General features: G+C 33.1%; 2 protein-coding genes and 1 long non-coding RNA gene across 3 annotated transcripts in view; 1 reads left to right on the top strand and 2 right to left on the bottom strand.

Moving 5' to 3' along the window:
- LOC133185180 (zinc phosphodiesterase ELAC protein 1-like) overlaps window positions 1–17851 on the bottom strand; it is a 295055-nt gene that overhangs the window by 200019 nt on the left and 77185 nt on the right. The window lies entirely within an intron of this gene.
- On the top strand, window positions 4489–5505 carry LOC133187817 (uncharacterized). Its single transcript, XR_009721261.1, has 2 exons — window positions 4489–4577; window positions 5306–5505. It is a non-coding gene; the product is annotated as an uncharacterized LOC133187817 (long non-coding RNA).
- Window positions 9245–17121, bottom strand: LOC133185222 (uncharacterized). The gene is made up of 2 exons (XM_061320322.1): window positions 16659–17121; window positions 9245–11385 (listed from the first exon to the last, which is right to left on the bottom strand). The coding sequence occupies exons 1-2, from the start codon at window positions 17089–17091 to the stop codon at window positions 10973–10975; spliced, it is 846 nt and encodes a 281-aa protein (XP_061176306.1). The 5' UTR covers window positions 17092–17121; the 3' UTR covers window positions 9245–10972.

Below are 17851 nucleotides of genomic sequence, written 5' to 3'. Positions count from 1 at the left end.
ACAAAACGAACTGAAAATCACCTTAGAATCAAGGGTAAGAAAAAGTCAAAAACGTTTCAATACATAATTATGTTGATTTGATTTTTTCAAGGCCAAAGTACCACAGTAGAGCCATTTTAATGATTTTTATATAGAGATGTAATAAAACAAATCATTATACATGTATTTGTAGTCTACAGAATACTTATTCTACAGTCATCAATTTATCTTGCATGTGGTTACGCAGTATTGAGGTTTACGAAGGTAAGGGTACATGGGTAAAACTACAACGTATTACAACATGTTTCCCAAGTGTACATTTATAATTATTAACATAATAACGTGTGTTTAAAATGTATGTTTACCCCCCCCCCCAAAAAAAAAATCCAAATCAAACCAAACAAACAAAACAAGAAAATGCTTATACAATGTAGTACATTATTCTCTTTAGAGAAGTGGACAGGCTTTTGCCTACATCCACTTCTCTTCGCAAGCCTTCATGTTTTGATTCTGAAAAACGTGTAAATCTCGAACCGGTGACGGCCTGCACTTCAACTGACATTTCGTTTGAAATACGCCTGAATGTACGTAATAGACGTGTTATATTAACAATTTTAACATAGATACACAAAATTGTCTGTACATTTTTTTCTTTATCCCAAACACCTCAAGAACGGATAAACTGATAATTTGGTCATAATGACAAATGTACCTTCTATCACGATTATATGATATTCATGTCAACAAGTGTTTGGGATCCCTAGGTGTTAAAATTATAAAGTATCATTATCATTTTTGCTTACAGACAATGTATGAGCTGAACTACCATTTTCCTGCACGAATTATGGGTCCTTATTGAATCACCAGATGAGTGAAGTTATACAAATATAGTCTTTTGATGTTTTCGGTGAATTCAATATGAAATTTCTGTGCTCTCTCTCTTTATCAAACGATGTGAACTACCAGTCGTAAAGGAGTATGTCATTGTTGCCAAATTATAACAACCGTAAATTAATGTATCATCCCATTATTTGTTTTCATAGACTTTATTTCAAAATAAAACTTGAATATAGCTTCGACATAACCAATTATAAGGTGATCAAAGATGGATTGGATTGGACGGTTTTTACATTACGTGCATTTGTTATGTAAGAACAACAAGTGTTGGTGGAGGTTATCTATAAGTATTGTATAAAAGCTACATCTTGTCACGTAATAATTTACTTAAAACTAGCTTTTCTGCAGGTAAGACATTAGCTATTAACTTATTTCTAACCTGGTCAATTTTATGAATTATAAACTACATTATAATCAAAACAAAAGTATTCAAGTTTTTTTCCTTTCTACATCAATCAGCTGCAAAAAATATTCTTGGTTTAATTCAACCAAAATCTTTACTAATTGTGTATTAGTTACATTATATACATGTAATCATGTTAAAGTTTTTGAAAACTTTCGATCATCATCAAACATGGGCTTTTTGTCCTGTAAAAAGTTGTTTTGCAAACATTTTGTTTAAAATACTGGGTAAATTCATTTGTACTATATATACATTGCATCTTTCATATTGGCCGATGAAGAAGAATTGAAGTAGCTGATCCACCTTGTCTATCAGCAATGCTGAGAACCCTTTTACTGCTCACTGTGCTACATGTAGTGATTGTATTGTCAGCTCCACAAAAAAAATTTATTATGGATCAAGGTACGTTTTTTCTAAAATATTTTTTTGTGTATATAGCATTCAGAGATTTTTTCAGGCTGGATATAAAAAGACTCCAAAGAATCATGCAGGTTAAAGTGTTTCGTATTGAATATATGTGGTGGGTACATTCAGTTTACATTGACGATGAACATTAAAAAACCATCAATAAGTCACTAATGCAGTTGAATTTCGCCAATTTGCAATGTTTGCAAATTTCAAATTGAGTATGTCACTATACAAATATTTTAAAACTAAGATAACAATTATTCATTTCAGCAATTACAGGAAATTGTTACCATGACGCCGACTGTACACACTGTCACAGCGCTAGTATTATTGGTCACAGCTTCTGTTGTTATAACTGTTATGGTGGTATGAAAATTGACATCACTGTAGACGGTATAGATTGTCGATGCTGACATATACTCACTGATTTAACAAAATAAAATAAAAAAAATTGTATGAATATTTCGTTCTTTATTTCTTCTCACGGAAAATCTGTGGCTCTCTTAAACAGTTAAAGTCTACTAGTTACATGTACATTGTATATAGTTTCCAGAACCAGTGCGAGTTGCCAAGTTTCTCTTGAAAATAAAAAGGAAAGAGAGTTTGCGAAAAAATGGTAACTTAAACTCGCACAGGGACCTGTTTCTCCCATAATATAATGTTGTTTTGGTAAAATAAACATGGCACTGAAAAAGCTGCCTATCCCGTTAGTATTCGAGTACGTACCTTGTGCATGTAATAGGTACATGTATACCTACGATGATTTGTTGAAATGAAATTTACAAGGGAAAAGTTCAAAGAATAAAAAAAAAATATTCGTAAATGTTTTCAATCATACATTGTTCCTGCATTTTGTGCCATCATAGACATGAACTTGGAAATGAAGTTCCCGGCAAAGCAGTCAATTAGAGTCGGCCTAAGTACTAGTGTAAGCAGCCAATCAGAATCGTTCTAGATGTTCTCTTGCATATATTATAGAATATAGGTGTTCGTTAGTAACCTGTTTCTCAAACTTTCAGTTTTTTTTTTTTTTTTTTTACTTATTAAGAGACACTAGGCTGCTGGTTATGGGACCTGCTTCTCTCAATATACAAACATGGGCTTGTGTGTTTTGGTGAAATAAACATGGCGCTGAAGAAGTTGCCTATCCCGCTAGTTTACGTAAATGTACGTCCTTGGTAATATACCTCGATGATCTGTCAAAATTTCAAAGAATAAAATATTAATCGTAGATGTTTACAAACATATACTGTACCTGCATTCTGTGCCATCATAGGCCTGAACTTGGAGAAAGCAACTAATTAGAATCGTCCGAGGTATAAGAAGTCAATCGGAAGCAGTTGTTTCATGACATGTTATGATCAGAACCATTGCGCGGGTGTTGAAACACAGTTGATAATAGGAGAACCGAAAAAGAATCATTGAACGGAAGTGATGAAACATAATGGGTGAAACTTTGTTTCGTTTGACAAAGGTGGGATTTTTTTTTTAAATTTATTGTTGTAGTGGTTTTGTTTACCTGAGGAATTTTATTCATTCTAATTCAATTTGTTTTAGTATATAGTTTTGGGGAAAAGATAGGGAACCAACCAACCAATTGATCAAAGGATAATTTTGTAGCCATAAAATATGAAAGGAAATAAAAATTTTTCTATTATCGATCTCACAGGCACTTGGGGTCTGGACACCCCCCTCCCTTTTCCATTTTTTTTTCTTTTTAAATGTGGGGTCGAGTCACCTTTTTCCTATATTTGTGTTCTAATATGCACTACATGTTATCGATAATGTAACCCTTTTGTCTCTATAAGCTGTTTTTAAATATCTCGTTTTCGACTGATACATAAAAAGTTATGTATCAGTCGAAAACGAGATATTTAAAAACAGCTTATAGAGACAAAAGGGTTACATTATCGATAACATGTAGTGCATAGGGCCTATTAGAACACAAATATAGGAAAAAGGTGACTCGACCCCATATTTAAAAAGAAAAAAAAAATGGAAAAGGGGGGGTGGGTGGGTGGGTGTCCAGACCCCAAGTGCCTGTGATCGATCTTAACGATTGATAATAAAACTGATACTATTGAAGTCCATAAGCACCTTGAAAACCTTGGATAAGGAGGTTGAACTGATTTGGGTTCATAGGTCAACAATCAGAGCCCCGGAAAAATCTCAATATGCAGGAGATTCGAGAATTTTGAAGCAACCCGTACTCCTTTTGAAAAAGAAGCAAAATCTTAAAATTTTCAACATTTTATCACGTTGTAAAGTTTGAATTTACTGGGTAGAAGTAAATATAAAATTCATAAGCTATTTAAAATAAATGGCTCTGAAGTGTCAACTCACGTTCTTAACCTTCTTCACAACATTTAAGAGCCTACGAATGCTCTAAAGTTAGAGTCTCATTGTATACTTTTCAAGAGTTAGAATTAATTGATAGATCTTATCAAGAGCCGTAAATAGCATGTACCTATTTCGAAATGCATGTTTTTGTTTTTGTTTTTTTTAACTTTGTATTGATATACATGTACATAGCTCTGGATTTTAATATTGTGAAATATTATTCAGAAATGAGACTAGAAAATAAACTAACTGAACCTTATTTACGAACCAAAAAAACTGCAACCTGTGTTGGTGGGGTTATCTAAATACTAGACCATATAAATTCTCCATTTCACTGGCTTGTATTATCATTATACTTTATAGCTACAAGTACATGGTAAGGGACCTTGTATACTCGATATGGTAACTTATACATGTAGTTGTTGTAACCCGCATTATTATATGATTCTATTGTGTTACAGATCGTCTTCTAAGATGTTGAGATTCCTTTTGCTATTATCCATAACGGTTACAGTGTTTTCCGCTCCTGACAGACGGCTCCTAGAACAAGGTACTAGTATACATATTACAAAAATGACTCAAAGTTTACTATTATTAAAAAAAATACATATCCAATTTAAAAAAAAAAATGTGTGATTTTTTATGTGCATTAGACAAGAACAAAAACATTCTTTATAAAACGAAAACATTTGAACTAGAATGAATATAAGTTGATAAATAAACGATAGCAGAAAATACATTGACTGAAAACATTTTCTGCCATTTTTAATTATAAGAATTCTCCAGAGTCTTCTGGACGCTTCTTTAACGTCCTTTTCAATATACATGTACGAGTATTTCAAATGAATTTGATAAGTGATGTATTTATCAAGTTTAAAAACGAGTGACAATACTTTTATTTCATCGAAATATTGTATATACATGTACCGGTATATTAAAAATACTTAGATTTAAAGAAGAGATCAAACTACCCAATGACGTATACGTCTCTTAACTGTCCTAACGAGATATGAAATACATGTACTTTACGAAGTCTTTCTGATAAGAGAGATTACTCTAAAATTGAAACTTGCTTTATTCGGTTATAACAATTATATCTAAGAGTTATTCCTCTCACAGTTCTCATGATGATGGTAATTTATTTCATGAAAGGTTGATTTATTTTGTAATTCTATCGGGAAAATTTATATTAAAGTGATTGAAAAATAGCCATTTTGTGTGCAAAGACAACTGCATCGAACATATAACTAAAAATTAATTCATTGTATATACTTTTAGGAATGACTGGTAACTGCGCCAGTGGAGACCAATGTAATGGATGTTCGGGAGTTCAGTTAGGTAGTGCCAAATTTTGTTGTCACAGTTGTCACGGGGGAGTGTCCATACAAATCAACGATGGCGGCGCTCATTGCTCCTGCACAGTACCAGTTGTATGAAAAATAAATCCATGTCAACCCTTTCGTGTTGATGAATAATAATCAATGTTGTTGTAATTTTGTTGTATTATTAGTCTGTTAGAAAACAAATGAGCCCCCCCCCCCCAAAAAAGAGAGCGGTTGCTATTTTAAACACTTATTTCCGCTCAAAAGATACAAGTTTATTTTACAGATTATGTTTACATTTCATGTTTACATCTATGAGGGCACAAATGTAAATGTCGTGTTTTACCATTAGTCAAAACATAAACAGCTGAGAAGCACACCAGTTTGGCCCCTTCACACACATAGAGATTTTCCAGTGATCTTTAAAAGCCTCGAAAAATTCGTTTTTTGTTAAATGTTTAATATGGTTCTAATGCGCTTGTTGTGCGATGAAAAGCTGAGGATATTGCCTAGTCAGTCACTGCTAGATCTCTCACCAGTCTTCAAGATCTTCCAATGATCTCGCATAAATCTTCGATTCAGTGTCCAGTACTCTTGGCTGATTTTTCTGCGATCTCCCAAAATCACTCAGACATTCCTGTCTTTGGAGTTCAAAACTACGGAAGCCGGTAGGTGCCAGGTAGAAAAATATTTTATCTGGCAGCCGCCATATAGATAACTGGCGGTCGCCAGAAACTTATCTGGCGGCCGCCAGAAAATTATTTGACGGCCGCCAGTTAACCTTCTGGCGGTCGCCAGGTCTATTTATCTGGCGGCAGCCAGAAAATTATAAGACGGCCGCCAAATATTTATCTGGCGGCCGCCACATAAATAACTGGCGGCCCCCAGAAAAAATTATTTGGCGGCCGCCAGTTATTTATGTGGTGGCCGCCAGATAAAATATTTTTTCTACCTGGCACCAACCGGCTTCCATACAAAACATCTTTCGTTCTTCAAGAAACTAGCTCAGAGACGTCATTGGGGAATCCAAGAGATCGAATGAGGATCTGATTGTGTTCTTTGAGAGACTATTTACCTTGAGCCCCCTTTTACAAAGAGAAATTGTTTAGATCTCGATCTCAACGTTAATGATCTGTCAAAGGTTGCCAAGTCTTCCTCATGATCTCTCAAGAGATTTCCACATTCTCCATGGTCTTTTCAAAGTCTTGGTTCGACCCAGAACAGTCTCTGAACAATCAAAAAGGTACATGTAATTACTATCTCAAAGAATACCAACAGAGCACAAAACGATCGCCAAAGGATTTCTTGGATCTCTCAATGATCTCCAAAAAGTTTTTCAAAGATAACAAAAATTTAATGTTTTAAACGCCTAACGTAAAAGATCTATTAGTGGTTTCTTTGGGTAATACATTGATCTCTATTGGTCGCACTTTAGAACTCTCAGCAATGTTTGTAGATCTCTCAATGATTTGGAATGGTCGCAAATCTATTGTTCACCAGGAAACTCTCAGAGGTCTTATAGAAAGCTATGCAATCATCAATCTTTCTGGTATCTTTAAATATGCGCTCCTTGAACAGATCACTCAGTGATCGCTACAGATGAAATTAAGCATTATTTCGTTGCATAACCCCGGGGGGCATGATTTGAACAATTTAGAATCTACGCAAACTCAGAAAGCTTCCACGTAATTTATAGATTTTCTGGTCCAATGGTACTTGAGAAGAAGATTTTAAAAAGATTTTCCTATATATTTCAATGTAAAACTGATGCCCCACCCTACCCCCAAGGGTTATGGTTTGAATAATTTAGAATTTACACTACCTAAGAAATCTTCCACATAAGTTTCAGCTTTTCTGGCCCAGTGGTTCTTGAGAAGATTTTATAAGATTTTTTCCTATATATTTTAATGTAAAACTTTGATTCCCTATTGTGGCCCCACCCTAATCCCGGCGATCATGATTTTAACAATTTAGAATCTACACTACCTAAGAAAGCTTCCACATAAGTTTCAGCTTTTCTGGCCCAGTGGTTCTTGATAAGAAGATTTTATAAGATTTTTCCCATATATTTCAATGTTAAACTTTAATTCCTTATTGTGACCCCACTTCACTCCTATTGGCTATGGTTTGAACAGTTTAGAATTAACATTACCTAAGACACCTTCCATGTTAATTTTAGCTTTTCCCGCACAGTGGTTTTTGAGAAGAAGATTTTAAAAATTTTTTCCTATATATTTTAATGTAAAACTTTGATTCCCTATTGTGGCCCTACCCTATTCCCGGGGGCCATGATTTGAACAATTTAGAATTTAAACTACCTCAGGAAGCTTCCACATAAGTTTCAGCTTTTCTGATCCAGTAGTTCTTGAGAAGAAGATTTTTAATGACCCCACCCTATTTTTGCCTTTTCTTGATTATGTCCCCTTGGAATTAGGCCTGGCCCTTCATTTTAAGAATTTAGAATGTCCTTTGTCCAGGGTTGCTTTAAACCAATTTTAGTAAAAATTGGCCCAGTGGTTCTTGAGAAGATGTTGAAAAAGTGAAAAGTTTACACACGTACGGAAAGACAGACCTCTAAACAGACAGACAGACGGATGCCGGACACCGGGTGATCAGAAAAACTCACTTAAGCTTTCAGCTCAGGTGAGCTTAAATGATCGTGAATTTGAAAACTTGAATATTTGTCAAAGTCTTATTAATTTCTATATTATATGCTCTCGGCATTGTATGTTGATAAAAAGATATGGATCTTAAGATCACTGAAATTATGTATAGGTTGGGACATTAAAGCACCCATAGAATAAACGAACGAAAGAGGAAAGGCTACATAGCATTGATACAAAAGTCAAACTTTAAAATTAATCAAAATTTACAAACACATTTCAATTTTGGGTAATATTTCTAATTTTGGAAATCTAAGCCAAGACAGACAATGTTTTATTAAACAATTAATCGAGGAAAAAATAAGAGGAAGATTTTTAGAAGTAACTGGAAGGAAGAAACGCAATTTTTGTCTAACGATATTTCATAAATATGAAATGGAGAACTTACATTAAGTTTTCAGAGGACAGAGATAATACAGGTTCATGCAGTACTTTGTATAGGATTTGAGAGCTATCTAGAGGGTAAGGAAAATAATTCCTTCATAAATATTTCTGCAAGAACCTACTATAAAAAATAAATTTTGGAATAAATATATGATTATAGGCAATTAAATCGTCTGAATTCATAAAGTACCGGTATATGCTGTCAGAATACACAATGTATACAGAGTAAATATTGTTTAGATTATAGTCTATATATACGTAATCTACAAAATAATCTAGGAATACTTTGCTGTCTTTGCTATTGACGACTAAAAAAGACATTTGTTCTTTTAATAACTGGTCTTCTTCATTTTAGAAAGTATCCAGACCATGTTAAGGTTTCTTTTGATTTCTGTGTCCGTCGTGTGTGTTTTATCAGTTCCTAAGAGAAATAAGCGATTTCTTGTAGATTCAGGTAATCAGATATTTGTTTTCCTTTCTTGAAAGCTATATGCGCCATTCATTCTTAGTATGGGAATTGAACATATATATACAACTATGCCACATAAAGAATAATTTTCCTCCATTTTTAACAGGAATCACGGGAAATTGTCTTCAGGGTCACGAACATTGCCATCATTGTGGTACTTACACCGTGATTAGCGGTATTTATTTATGCTGCGCAGATTGCGATGACAGTATTATGACATCTCCCTCGGGTTCTGGAGGCGTGACTTGTCGCTGCAGCAACCACGACCAACCAAACGTATTCATGCATGGAAATTAATTTATTACACAATTCCTAACGACATATGAATTGTATAATTTTGGTACAAATATATGATCGGGAGTTAAATATACTCTGAAAATAAATGAATAAAATTTTATTGATGAACAGTTTGAATGATATCTTGATATAGACAGTTTTGATTACAATACTGTTCATATGAATAAAATCAAGTGAAGCAATGGTACTTGTACACGACACTTAGTTTGTGTATTCTCAATATTCTTTTAAAATAACACATGCAAGCTTTACAGGCTCGTGGCTTTTACATTTATATTCATGGTATTATTTTGGTGATAATTGACTTGTATAACAGTCAATCCCATGTCTGTTATTTTGAATGAATCAACTAGACAAATACTCAATATTTAAAAAAAAATATCAAAAATTAGCACCTAAGTACATATAGATGTAAATAAAGCAACTGCAAAAGGATCACATGCTAATTAAATAGGGCTTTTATAAATCTAATAATCTTAAAACACATGCAGTGCATGACAAAATTGTCAACCTGGTAAGCAATACGATAATGAATGTATATCATATATATTTTTGGCGAACAGGTTTATATGATCTTTCTGTTATTATTTGGATCACTTCACATTTTTTTCTTGGCCAATCTAAGTACTTTATTTATGTAATCTGATACTTTTTCTCCGCTGCGGTACATTATGAGATACTTGTACTTGAAATATGAAACATTCATAATTGCTCTGCTGAACAGGGTTGAACACAGTTTTTTTGAAACATACAATAAATGCCGAATTTTTAATAAATATGTATTAAATTGAACTTATATATGTGCGTATTATAAAATTGCTACATCGTGTACATTCACGTTATAGAAATTATTATAGAAGTACCAAGGCACAACCACTTTAAGGTGTTATATGCATGAAATATGAAGATAACGAACAGTATTCAAGCTTAAAAGTCTATTTAAACAATACAATTCAGGAGCAGAACAAACACGGACCTCTAAAACATCAGAAGTGGGATTAGGTGCCATGAAGGAGTGAGCATCCCCTGCCGACCGGTCTCACGCCCGCCATGTGCTCCTTGTATTGATCGGGTAAAACGGAAAAAACTGTATACAATTCAGTATGTAAATAATGGCCTAAAAATTAGTATGAAAATTGTCAGTCAGCAATTGACTTACTGATAGATTTTATTTACTGACAAGGTCAATGTATCGACCATATATAGAACTTGCCAAATGATGACTTTAAACGAGACTGTTGATATTTTTGTTTCATCAACTTGTTTGTCAATAGCTTGACTCGTTTTAAAAATTGTTCGTACGTAGAGCATGCTCTTGCGTATCGAATCAACTGAGAGGCATATATAAAACCTCATATGCAGGTGATAAGGGTATATCGCTACATAAGTTAAGGGAAGTTTGATCCAGAAGTCATCACGTTTATCATAAAGCTTGGTTGTTAGGCATCTAAAGAACTGAATTAAATCATCTTTATAACATTCTGATGTTCATCTATACAACAGTTCAACCTCAAAAAATGACAGATAAGAACGGCATTCAGTTTTTATGAAACATTGTGGGACGTTCTCTGCAAGGAAATAATATAACATCCATAACAGTATTTCTGACAAGTCGAATTATCATAAATTCAGTTTCTTATCAATGATTCTTTTGTAAGCATTATTCAGCATACTTGGTTAGCCTGTAATTATTGACAATTAATATGCTTATTACAGTAAAGTTTATCAAAGAGATACAAACTACCAAAAGTTAATATTTATATACGAGTACACAGCTCTATGGTAGCGTAATAAATCACGAGTGTAGGTCTTAGGAAATTTTCCATCCGGAGAAAGTCGACGTACACTCATGCTCCACGTACAAGTGGCCATGGCCGGGGTCCTCACTCTGACTGCGGATGAATACTTCGTCTCCGGCGTTTGCGTTGACGACAACGATGGCTGTTTCTGTATCTGCATCGCTTGTCTCCTGTGTGTCGCTCAGAGTTCCGCCATAAATTGTTCCCCCAACAACGATTTCTAGACGCACGTACTCTTCGACGTAACTGAAGGCGGTCCAGGTGAAGACATACGTTCCTGTTTCCGGCACGGTGAAGATACCAGTAGACGTGTTGTACGCATTACCGTTGTTTGTTCCTGTTTTGTCGTAAATAATGGTTTGGTTTGATCCTCGAATTGGAACGGTGGAGGTCAGCATTGCATAAAATGATGGAGGGGCTTCCCCTGAAGTCAGAAATAGAATGCCACACTACTCTACACAATTATTCACTATTGATGAGACCTGCTTGTGACTTGGTCAAGTATTGGTTGACCGAACAACCAATACCTGACCAGGTCCGTATAATCACGATCGCTCGATCTACTAGTGTCTACTGATTTTACTGACCTGGTCAAGTATTGATTGATCAAGGCCTGAAGGCTGGGATTATGCAATGCCTTACCAGGTCTGTACAGTCACGAGTAGACCGAAAACTTCTTTATCAAATACTCAGGAATTTTATATTTTCAAATTGTAGATCTAGACGTGAAAATATTCAAATGCGTATAATACAATGTATTGTGTTACAACACATCATAACGATATTTCAACAGTTAAAGTGAAAAACATGATAACATTTCCAACGATACAGGTTTTAAAATGCTCAATCTTATTGACTGACAAACAAATTTGGCAAAGAGGAAACTTCCAAATATACCTCCCGAACTTAGTGTTAAGGTAAACTCTGAGGTACAACTCAAGAAAGATTTATCTTCTTCACCATTATAGAAAAAGTTCCTGATCATTTAGTTATTTTTTATGTTTATCAGAATAATCGGGTAGCTTTTCGTAAAATATGGCATTGTTAAACTTAATAGACATCTAGATTTTCCTCCCAATAAGTACATGAAATATGAAGATAACGAACAGTATTCAATCTCGAAAGTCCAATGAAACAATACAAATTTGGAGCAGAGCAAACATGGACCTCAAAATTTAGAGGTGGGATCAGGTGCCATGGAGGAGTGAGCATCCAATGCCGACCGGTCACAACCGCCGTGTGCTCCTTGTCATGATCGGAAAATAGAAATCCGGGGAAATCTGTAGACAGTTCAGTGTATATATAATGGCCTAATAATTAGTATGAAAAACGTCAGTCAGCATGACGCAATGATAGGATGTATGTGCTGACAAGGTCATTGTATCGACCGTAAAACTTTGCAAAAATGATGACTTCAAACGAGACTGTTGATATTCTTGTTTCATCAACTTGTTTGTCAGTAGCTCTTTTTAGAAATTTTTCATACGTAGAGCATGCCCTTGCGTATCGAATCAACTGAGAGATATAAACCCCATATGCACGTGATAAGGGTATATTGCTACATAAGTAAAGGAAGTTGACGATTGAAAAGTTGAAGTCATCACGTTTATCATAAAGCTTGGTTGTTAGGTTACCATTAACGTCTTTTTCTAGTGAAATATCTAAATAGGAAACAGATGTGTCAGAATCTATGGTATCTTTTATTTAGGGATGTCAACAAATATTCGAGTACTCGACTATCGTTCGATCATACAGACTATCGACTAAATTTTTTTAGTCAGTTATTCGTTAAAAATTTGCTAATTAATATTAATCTGAAATTCGAGGTAAAACGTATCAGTGTTCAGTGTTGGCGTGAGTAAAACTCAGTCACTGTGAAAGGCTTAACCGGTATTCGTTAATTGTTCAAAAGATTTTTTTGTTCGGCAAACATGCATTGGCATACTTTGAAAGATGTCAGATCCAAATTGTAAAGTTCGTAAGATCTCGTATAATGCAACTATCAATTAATGAAGAATAATTAAATAGCTGTTACATATTTGTGAATACAAGTAAAGTGGGGGACAGTTATAAGCGTAATTAATATCAATCATTTTAAAATTGTATTGATTGTTTGCAAAAAATCTCATAATTAAAATTTATCGAACTGAGCTGTCTTTGTTTTTATAGAAGTTACACATTAATAGTTTAACAATCACGGGTCACTGACAAGATACATTGAAATGGCTTCAGGTAAGAAATCAATAACGGGTACATGTACTAGCAGTATGAGGAGAAAGGATAAATGCGAGCGTTTGATATTCTGTATATAGATAAAATGTGCAGTAAATATTATATTTGAAATCAAATACATTGGATACATATATTTATTACTTCTTATATGTTAACAATTCAATAATTCGCTGTATGATGGTGATAGCGTAGATTAAATATTGTATAGGCTAGCAGTCTGTTAAAGACAAATAGGAAAAATGACATGGAAAATTAATTTAAATTTAAACGAGTACTCGACTATCATTCGACTAAAGCCTCCAACTATTCAACTAAGCTGTTCGAGTAAAATTGACATCCCTACTTTTATTTCAAGCTCACTAGGATACATGTATATCGAGTTGACATATGAATGAAAGTAACTATTGTTAATTGATAATACGTCGTCGATATATCGTAATGTCGAGTTGAAGGCCACAACAAGTGTTTTCTTCTTCTCATGTAGAAGTTTTTGAATAAACTCTGCTTCATATGAATACAAAAATAGGTCTGCTAATAAGGGGGCGCAATTGGTACCCATGGAAATTCTAAAAAAATGTTGGAAGACTTGATCTCCAAAAAAACTACATAGATATTGTCAATCAGAAACTCAAGCATCTTTTTGATATCAACCTCAGAGTACTTGTGTGTACAATCAGAGTGTTTTTTAACAAAGTAATTTTGTAAATGACCAATGACAAGGTTTAATTTATCGTGGGGAATGGTTGTATAAAGTGTTGAAAAGTCGTACGTTCTGATGCTATTAATTTTAATAAAATTTTGTGATTTCAAATTTTCCAAAAGTTCTTTCGAGTTTTTAAGTATCCACATCTGATTAACACCACTTCTCGAATAAACTGTTGTACAGTACTCCTGAAGTTTCTCCTTCATTACAGTAAATATTTTAGTGAGGAGTAAAGAAAGAGGCTTGGTAGAACATTTACTGGAACCCGCTGTGTATCTTTGTTTGTAAGGATTTTTATGAAGTTTAGGAATCCAGTAAAGGTATGGTAATTCAAATTCATTTTGATTGCTGGGAATATTAAAATATCTAAAACGGACATATGATTTTGAATTTGAAGAATTTCCTCCTTAGAAAGGGATCTATGGGTGAAAGTTGGAATTTCACCTGTAGAATTAAATCCTAGTTCCTCTAAAATACAATTCAAATAATGAGCCTTACAAACAGAGACTGTGTTGTTACCAGCTTTGTCAACTGGGACCAGTACATACTGATTGGGTAATCTATCTAATTCCTTTTTCACTTTTCCTTTTTTTTAACATATGTGCCTAAAATTAATTTGAAAACAAGTCATAAAATTTCTGTCTGTAACAGGTAGCAAGGTCATTTAATGAAATATCAGATATTAGTATAAGATTAAGGTTGTAAGATTAAGCAGAATTTCAATTCAGTAAAATGCTGGCAAATTGGTAAAGTAAGTAATGATTTGTAAGCGTATGTAATTGCATGTTTAACCGTTAAAAAAATTAGCTAATTTGAAGATCTTTAATAACTTTATACTTGAAGTACTGAGAAATTAATCTTGTATGTAACAGGCAAGCATTAACGAAACATTTGGAAAACTCTCAGCTACAACAATTTTTTCAGCTAGTATATTTAACAATGTCCATAAAATAAAACATAGATTTTACAACAGGTTAGCGAAGATTTGATTCAGTGCTTTCTGAACGAGCTAGATATAAATATATCCATACAAGACATTTAGCGATGTGCTTGATTTAGCGGAAGTTGCTTTCCGCTATAGGCGCTAAGTATAATCCACCGCCAAATGTATAACGTTTACAGTACTGAGAAGTTCAACTTGTATACATGTACACGTAAGCATTAACATAGAAAAATTTTGAAAAGTCTGAGCTACAGCATTTTTTTTCAGCTAGTGTATACATGTATAACAATGTACATAAAATGAAATATTAGAAATTCCAGGACTAAAAATACGTACAATATCTATTGGACATAAATAAAGACTCTTGAATGGGGTAAATTAAAAAATAATGACCACCAAATTGACCTACCCATAACATATTTTTCACTTATATCAACATATTGCACATGCATTCTAGTTAAAATTCCTGATGTTGCAATAGAAAAGACAATTGGATAAAACAATTCCAGATTTTTTTATCAGTAAAATTTTATTTTGAAAAAAGAAAATATCACTACATCCTAAAAGACTTTCTAAATACATAATCGGAAGCAATTTTAGTTTGTTATGATTCAAAATGGTATCAGGGATATAAATGATTAGATCTAAACCTTGATTGAGCTTATTCTCTTGTGGATGTGAAAGAAATTGGCTTTTTGATTGTCATTCTACATTACTTTTTCAATTCTGGTTTGAAAAGTTTTAATACGAAAGAAATATGAAACAATAAAAATCCCCCAGTCACTTTTTTGTCCATTTAAGTCAATTCTTTAAATCTAAGCCAAGAAAGAATTTTGATATACAGGTTTTCTTTCAAAAATACTAGATTTTGAAGTAACCCTATTTTACATTATTGTTTTGCACTCCTGACATTTAATATGTATTTTATTTAGTACTGTTTTAAAAATTATAACACACGATAACCCATTCTTAGTTCGTAAATTGGTTCTCGTTTTGATATTTTTTATAATTAATGGCAAGTTTTTCATATTTTCAATATTTCAAAACATGATTATTTGCAATGTGTAATATATATACGTTGTATTTAAAAATATGTATTACTGTAAGTGATGAAAACTTTTCTCTAAGTTGACTGTAAAATGTCTCTAATTAGTTGATAGACATAATGTTTTGAACATCAAATAATATCAAACATTTTTTTTTTCAATTTATCTTTTAGAGAAGATAGATAAAGAGTATTGATAATTATAAAACGGATTTGTTGCACTCCTGACTGCAGTAAAATTAAAAGTTATAAAAAGTGTTGGCAACATCAAGTGGTAACGAAATTGTGCAATATTTATTGTCCAATACCTCACAATTAAAACACATGAAAGTATTTAAACTTGGGTTTATATCTTGAATTATTCTCTATTTATGTCTAAAAAAACCTAGTTCAAAATCTATTTAGAAGATAAAAGTATATTTTCTAGTATATTCTCCTTCACAGGACAAACACTGTAAGCATCTGAGGTCAACCAGAAACATTGTACTCATCATTTTTTTTTCTTTATATTTATTCATATTTGATCAGCAATAATTCTAACATCATATTTGTTGCACTCCTGTCCAAGAGAATGGGGTTTTTTAAAGTAGAATAGTGAAAATAACACCACAAAAACATATGCTGAGACAAAGAAATTTATTCGCATTGTCTGTATTTTTAGTGCAGGTTGATAAATGTGTTACGTCATTTTTTTTTAATTCACCCAATCACAACATTATCACTATGATTATAGCCTGAACAAATTTTTCTTTATAGAGTAGATTATATTCTTACCAAGTTTACTACTAAGAATGCTGACGTTGTTCTGTATGGTCTCCAATGTTTTGATTTTCCCTTCTTGAATATCAGCTCTATTCTGCAGTGTCACGTTGGTCAATTTCAGCGAATCTCTAATTTCTTTGACATCATTCTTGATTGTTTCAAAATCTTTATATTTCATTCCTTTTAACTCCTGTTTCAGTAGTTGTTGTTTCCTTCCAAGATCGGAGTAATCTCCAACAAGCTTGGTTTTAAATTCTTGAAGTGAACCATTTTGTCGATTTAGTTCCTCTTGTAATAGTTCGTTTTTCGATTCCAAAGTTACAACTTTTTTAGCTAATACATCTAGTTGCTGAAATATTTCTTCTAAACTTTGCTCAGTGTTGTAAGTACAAGTCATAGAAATATGTGCAAGAAAAATAACAAAACTGACTTTGATATCAGCCATGTCTGTTTCACATAAAGTTCGTGCTTATAAAAGAGTGATACTCTACTCAGCCCAACATTTAAAGGGAAAATGAAACATTTTAAAAGACTTTTAAAGAGTTCCTTAAAATTAAGATGAGGCATGCTTATATCAAGAAGAGGCTATGATGATTTTCTAGAGCTTTGTAATTGCAAATGACTTAGACTTTAATAACTTCCTTGCTTCTTTTTTTTGTTTTTGTTTTTTGGTTTTTTTTTTTTTTTTTTTTTTTTTTTTTTTTTTTTTTTTTGCCGGTTTGACAACTAATAAAACGTTCCATGCCTCACAATTAAAAAGAAAAAAAGAATTAGAAGTCTTATATAATAGTCTTGCTGACTCTTGCATTTGTGGACAGTTTAGTAGGCAAGGGTTAGGAGAGTATTCGTATCCTGAAGTACATTACATGGTATCTGCACTTTAAAATACGTACACCCATTTCAATACCCGACGTTATAATTTCCTTAACAGTCATACATACTGCACTTTGGTAGTTATATAATGAATAGATTTTATGAGTTAACCGGAAGAAAACTGGTTATCTATAGATACCTCTCAGTTAATTAGGAAAGTTTACATTTTACATTATGATTTATGACGTCATTTTCTGCAAATTTCTCGAGAACTTAACGATACGATGGAACACGTAAATAATTTCACACTTTATTGGACAGGAAAACCGGTCATCATAAATAGAAGAAAATTCGAAATGGCTTTTCCATCACCATCTTGTTATATATGCATG

The sequence above is a fragment of the Saccostrea echinata genome, unplaced genomic scaffold, assembly GCF_033153115.1.
Source record: "Saccostrea echinata isolate AGI-Se365-2 ecotype Australia unplaced genomic scaffold, CSIRO_AGI_Sech_v1 ptg000001l, whole genome shotgun sequence".
Classification (NCBI taxonomy): Eukaryota; Metazoa; Mollusca; class Bivalvia; order Ostreida; family Ostreidae; genus Saccostrea; species Saccostrea echinata.
This window is presented reverse-complemented; position numbering and strand designations above follow the sequence as displayed.